The 6885-nt window shown below is 33.7% G+C and overlaps 1 protein-coding gene across 1 annotated transcript; it reads left to right on the forward strand.

Moving 5' to 3' along the window:
• Positions 1-2072: 2072 nt before the first annotated feature.
• LOC126600684 (heat stress transcription factor B-3-like) lies at positions 2073-6271 on the forward strand. The gene is made up of 2 exons (XM_050267297.1): positions 2073-2585; positions 5568-6271. Exons 1-2 carry the CDS (start codon positions 2343-2345, stop codon positions 6054-6056), a joined length of 732 nt encoding a protein of 243 aa, XP_050123254.1. The 5' UTR covers positions 2073-2342; the 3' UTR covers positions 6057-6271.
• The last annotated feature ends 614 nt before the right edge of the window (positions 6272-6885 follow it).

A 6885-nucleotide genomic window follows, 5' to 3' on the forward strand; every position in this document is an offset into this window, starting at 1 on the left:
CTTAGCTATTCTAGAAAGTACAGCACACGTAAAAAGGACCTTAAACAAACCCTTGCCAGCTTGTTTGAGAGGAGTGATCCAAAAGTCAAAACACTCTCATGCACCCACGTCGACTCATCTTGACCGTTCAAAAACGATTAAGGTCATCACAAAAATGTTATTGGATATAATTTTTTTTTTCTTATAAAAGTTTATGAGTATGCTATTTAATCAATTATGATCAAGTGATTGAGTGGCTTGGTTGCAGACGCACTGGATGTGAGACGTTTGTTTGTGGTCGGAGTAATATTCCATGTCGATCACATCTCTTTGATAACAAGTTTAATTCAACACATATATACATCAATTTATAAAACGATGTGGCAATAAGTATAGTACAAAACCATCTATGTTTAAACGAATTATGTTTCTCACTTAACCATTAAAATTTTGATAACGTTAATCGAACGGTTAAAACAATATATAATTGAGTTGATTTTTTGTACAGTTAGTCTTTAAAATGTGGCCCAAAAATTAGACAGCTCCAATCATTAAGCAACATTATAAGATAAAGAAAGCGGACAATACGTTTAGTTCAAATAAGAAGGTTTATAAATAGCTATTTTATTCTTGTACAAATAAGTGTTGATTACTTTATGGAATATATCAAACTGAGAGTGAACATGTGTGGCAAGATAATGGTATCACTTAGTGAATTATATTAAACTGAGAATGGTAAATCGCCAAAATGGTCTCTGAAATTTGCATAACTCATCACTTTGGTCCCTGAGATTCCAAATCGATAAAAGTGGTCCCTGAAATTGTCCACCATCCATCATTTTGGTCATTCCGTTAAAAACTCCGTTAAGTGTCCCAGAGCTCTTGGCCGGAAGTATGGGCAATTTTCAAAGTTTCGTAACTCAATCGTTTCTTAACCAAATTCGACCCATAATATATCAAAATGAAGATAGGAAAGTGTAGAATAAGATTATACCGATTTCAAAGCCCAATGATTGCCGGAGATTGCCAGAAAATAGCCTCAAAGTTGACTGGTCCGAGTGAAAACTTGAAAACTCGCCGGAAACTGGGTAAAATTTAAACGTTTATAACTTCTTCAATACTCAACGAAATCAAGTGATTCAAAAACAAAAATCATACTTCTCGACTAGACAAAGAGAATGCTACCTTTTTATGGATAAATTGCCGTGGTTTGGCCGGAAAACTGCTCGAAAGTGGTCGTCTTGGTCTCGAGTTAGCCAATTTCAAGCCGTTTTCAGGCCAAACCACGGTGAGTTAGCCGTTGAAAAATGTACCATTATCTTCGTCTCATAGAGAAGTATGATTGTCGTTTTTGAATCACTTGATTTCGTTGAGTATTGAAGAAGTTATGAATGTTTAAAGTTTACCTAGTTTCCGACGAGTTTTCAAGTTTTTACTTGGACCAGTCAACTTTGAAGCTATTTTCAGGTCATCTCTGGCAACCATTGGGCTTTGAAATAGGTATAATCTTATTCTACACTTTCCTATCTTCATTTTGATATATTATGGGTCGAATTTGGTTAAGAAACGATTGAGTTACAAAGTTTTGAAAATTGCCCAAACTTCCAGCTAAGAGCTCTGGGACACTTAACAGAGTTTTTAACGGAATGACCAAAATGATGGATGGTGGACAATCTCAAGGACTACTTTTATCGATTTGGAATCTTAGGTATCAAAGTGATGAGTTATGCAAATCTCAATGATCATTTTGACGATTTACCCAACTGAGAATGCAAATGTTGGGTAAGATAATGGTTTGTGTCTTTAGTCATATGGTCAAAGGCAATAACCATTAAACCCTTTATTCCTAGCCGTCCAAAATGGTGATGAAGGTTTGATCATAATCAAGATCGGGTGGTTGACATCTTAAGATCCTAATGATTTAAGTATGCCAATTGCATATATAGTACGCATAAAACTATGAATAAGTCATATATATTACGTGTATATATATATATATATTTTTTTTTTGGTCGGAACATATATATAATATTATATAATCGAATGTGATGCGCATGTCATGAATTTTACAAAGTATATAAGGAGGGGGTAGGCTAGGCAGAGAGGTTTTAACCATTTCTTTCTACAACTTTGCATAGAGAAGGGGAAGGAAAACCTTGCATTTCTCATGAACTCTGGAGTTGTGTTGGGTTTCTACTGTTGGGGTTGGGAGTTCTTAACTGCCCTTCTTCTCTTTTCCAATTAATTATCATCCTTAATCTTCTTCTTAATCCTTCTTTTAATTATCCTCTTCTGTTCTTCTAGCTCGATCTCTCTATCTCTTTCTTAGAAGTAGTTCAGTTTCCAGTATTAGATATTAAGTAATGGAGGGTGTGTGTGATGATCAGAAGCGTTTGTTGGAATATGTGAGGAAGTCAAGCCCACCACCTTTCTTGTTGAAGACCTACATGCTGGTGGAGGATCCGGCGACGGACGATGTGATATCCTGGAACGACGATGGGTCGGCGTTCGTGGTGTGGCAGACGGCGGAATTTGCCCGGGATCTCCTCCCAACACTCTTCAAGCATAGTAACTTCTCTAGCTTTGTCAGGCAGCTAAATACTTATGTACGTATAAACTTATTAACCCACATATTATGTGTTAGATTTATTTTTGGAATCATACATATCTTAGATTAAAAAGTAAATTATTAACTTTAACTTTAACTTTATTTGATTCATGATAAAAATTAAAAAAAACTTAAAAAAATAAATAAATATCTAATCAGGAACAAATTCTTGCACTTTACCATTTTATATGTTCTATGTTCTTCATCATCATCATCACATCATCATGACAAAAAGAAATTGAGAAAATAAATATAACAACAATAAATGAAAAGTCCATTTGGCCAAGTTGACCCAGCTTTCTTAAATATGATATATCTAGTCAAACTTTTTGGGTTAGTATGAAAGGGTCTAATGGTCTTGTCTCACCTAACTTATATAATTTTTTATTTGTTATTTGATGGACTAACCAACTTAAATTAATATGATTTTTGTAAACAAAACATATTTGTTTATTTATATTTTTAACAAATAATATTTTTCTACATTAAAAAAGAAAGTGAGTTAAGTTTCATATTGGATTAACTATAATAATGTGATTCAAATTAAATTTTGATGATAATCGAATCCAACAATTTCCATTACAAATAAAAAGAAATACAACTAAATTGTAATATCAAATAAAGCATATTTGTGTTGAGTCTAAACTCAGAACTTTCAAGACGTTCCAAAACATGAAATTGACATATTTCACGAGCTTTAATTTCATTATAGTCCACTAAGTCGTAAAGAATGATAAATTAATATGGACTCTGTAGTATGACAGGGGCCTGTCATGAAAAGAAAAAATGAACTTTGATTAACATATTTTTTTTTACTTTTTGCACTCATTATATTATTTTTTCTCTTAGAATATTTTCTTTTATTTGTTCAATCCAAAGAGTAAGAAGAAAAAAGAATGTGGAGGTGAAAAAACAGGTGCAGAAATTATTTTTTTTCTTTATACTTTTTTTTTGTTGAATATTTATAATAAAACTTTTAATTATCTCTTTCAATTTTGGAAAGAAAATGTAACTAAACAAAAAGTTAGAAAGAATCTCTCCAATTATGCTCTTTATTTTTAAATGCAATTTTAATTTTTAAAAAAATGAAAACTATCTTAGAGTCTCTAGGGAATATTACTCTAACCACACTCTATAGTTTAGAGAATAATAAGAGCATTTTTCAATCATGCTTCTATTTTAAACAGTAGTTAAAACGACTAGAAAGTTATCTAAGGAGCTCTTTATAAAATAATTACTCCAACAACAGTCTTTAGAAATAATGACCATAAGTTAAAGAAAAGAATCTCCAATTATGTTCTCTATTTTCTGTTGAATAAAAACTAAAATGACTAGAAAGTTATTGTGTAAGTTTTTATGTGAAATTAATACTGTAACGATATTCTAGTTTAGTGAAAAATAATTAATTACTATAAGCAATAGAAATAAAGTTTGTATTTATATAATTGTAACATCCCACATCGACTAACGGAGAAGGGGTGATGTGCTTTATATGTATATGCTCTCCTCCCTATAGCACGAGGCATTCTGGGAGCTCATTAGCTTCGGATTCCATCGGAACTCCAAAGTTAAGCAAGTTTGGGCGAAAGCAATCCTAAGATGAGTGATCTATTGGGAAGTTGCTCGTGTGAGTTCTTAGAAACAAAATCGTGAGGGAATGGTAAGCCTAAAACAGACAATATCGTGCTACGGCGGAGCTAAGACTGGGATGTGACAATTTGGTCTCAAAGCCACTCTGCCGTGTGGTGTGAGTGTGCCGACAAGGACGTCGGGCCCCTAAGGGGGGTAGATTATAACATCCCACATTGACCAATAGAGAAGGGATGATGTGTCTTATATGTACATGCTCCCCTTCCCGATAACACAAGGTCTTTTGGGAGCTCACTCGCTTCGGATTCCATCGGAACTCCGAAGTTAAGCGAGTTTGGACGAGAGTAATCCTAGGATGGGTGACCCATTGGGAAGTTGCTCGTGAGTTCTCAGAAACAAAACTGTGAGGGAATGGTAAGTCCAAAGCGGACAGTATCGTGTTACGGCGGAACCAAAATTGGGATGTGACAATAATATTACAAAAGTAGGAATACAAAATAATGAGCTAATAGGAGCCTTTTTTTTAATTTAACTAACAACCTCCACCCATGCTATGCATGTGCATAGGGCAAAAATTGCTTTAGATAATTGATAAGGAGAAAAAGTACAGAGTAAGAGAAAGTAGAAGTAAATAAAATTACAATAATGCCCATGATTTTTAGGACAAATTTTTAAATTCTTTGTCATTTAAATGCTCTAATATTCATTTAACTCTCGTTTTAGTTCACAGAGAAGATTATCTTAATATATAGTATAGGTTAATTCATACTAAAAATATTTAAAATAAAATTTACGATTGGGGACACTCATTTTTTGAGACACAATTTGTAGGCATACTCTGTAGCTTTTTCAACGATCTGAACCGTCTATATTTCAATTCATCACTCATAGATCATCCTTGCAAAATTAATTAGATAAATCCAAAATTAGGATATTTATTTGTAGTACAGAAAAGACGAACATGGTTGTGCAAAGAAACACTAAAATGACTATCATGGTCATATAGTTTCAGATTTAGTAGACATGATCTTTAAATGAATGCCCAAAAATAGACTAGGATTGTTGAAATACATTACATCTCTACCAAATGTATCAAAAAATGTGTGTACCCCAATCCTAAACTATAAAAAAAAATATATATAAATTAATCCTAAAAAAATAATTAAAGCCAAACATGGGTCTTCGACTCTTATATGTATATGTTGTCACTACAAGAAAAGTTTGACAATAGCAACCGAAAGTCGTTGCACATAATGATGTGCATAGATCAATGGCTAATAGCTAGGGAATTACGTACGGACGTAGTGTGTGTGTGTATATATATATAATGAACTCTTACAATGATTTGGTATATAACCCTCGTGTAATCAAATGCCATGCGTATATACAGGGATTTCGCAAAGTTGCCACAAACAGGTGGGAGTTCTGCAACGACAAGTTCCGAAAGGGCGAAAAGGATCAGCTATGTGACATCCGTAGAAGAAAAGCATGGGCCACCAAACAACAGCCGATCAACAATGCAGTAACCCAACAAGCTGGAGCAGCTGCACTACTACCAAATGAGTTTGATGAAGACCAAAGGTCCTCCTCAACTTCATCATCATCCGAGTTCAGCTCTCTCGTCGACGAAAACAAAAGGCTGAAGCAGGAGAACGGGGTTTTGAGCTCGGAGCTGACGAGCATGAAACGGAAGTGCAAGGAGCTTCTTGACTTGGTGGCAAAGTATGGAGACTCGGCTGAGAAAGAGGAGGAAGATAATGAAAGAGTGCTAAAGTTGTTTGGAGTGAGATTGGAGGTTACTGGAGAGAGGGAGAGGAAGAGAAAGAGAGCTGAAATTAGTGCAACCGCAAACGTTTTACTATCTCAAGCATGCAAATAAAAAAGGCGTCGTCCATTTATTTGTCTAGAAAAATAAAGTGGCTTAGGTAGACTAATTAAATTACCATATGTATAAATTATTCATGTATGAAACGTCTGTAAATTCTTATATTTGCAGTGCTAGAACCAAGGGGAATAAAAGAGGTAATCAGACTTGTAAACTGGTGTAACATATTTGAAATATTTCCATTTATTTAAATTGAATATTTTCTTTAATCCCTTCACGTAGTGTTTGTTTAATGTTTATGCATGTGAGATGAATTAAGCCTAGTTTGGTACTGATGTGATTCTAAAAAAAGCTAGTATAAAAAAAAGCTGGGAACTTTTTTGTGTTTGGTAAACATTCAGCTTCAGTTTTTTTCACTGTTTTGGATGAAAAAAAAAGCCAAAAACAAGAAGCTGCAAAACTCAGCTTTGAAAAACCGGCTTTTTTTCACATATGTTTTACATAAAAGTTTACCAAACAATACTGCTTTTTTATTTTTCAAAAGCATTTTTACAAAAAAGTTTACCAAACACTACAACTTTATTTTACAGCCGTTTATTCTTACAACACAGCAAAAACAGTTTTTTTTCAAAGCACAGCAATACCAAACCAGCCCTTAATTTATCCTACAGTTTTACGTCCTCCCAACTAATACACTATGAATATCTGGTTTGAGGTTTGAAACGTAATTTAGAAAGATTGTGATTTTGCATAAACTAAACCCATCTGTCAGTTCACAAAAAAAAAAACATTGGGTTCATTGTTTGGACTGAAAATAAAGATTATTGGCCAACTTATTTATTTATTTCAATTACAAAGCTTTGGATCTTTAATTTTGAAGAGG

The sequence above is a fragment of the Malus sylvestris genome, chromosome 14, assembly GCF_916048215.2.
Source record: "Malus sylvestris chromosome 14, drMalSylv7.2, whole genome shotgun sequence".
In the NCBI taxonomy this organism is placed as follows: domain Eukaryota; kingdom Viridiplantae; phylum Streptophyta; class Magnoliopsida; order Rosales; family Rosaceae; genus Malus; species Malus sylvestris.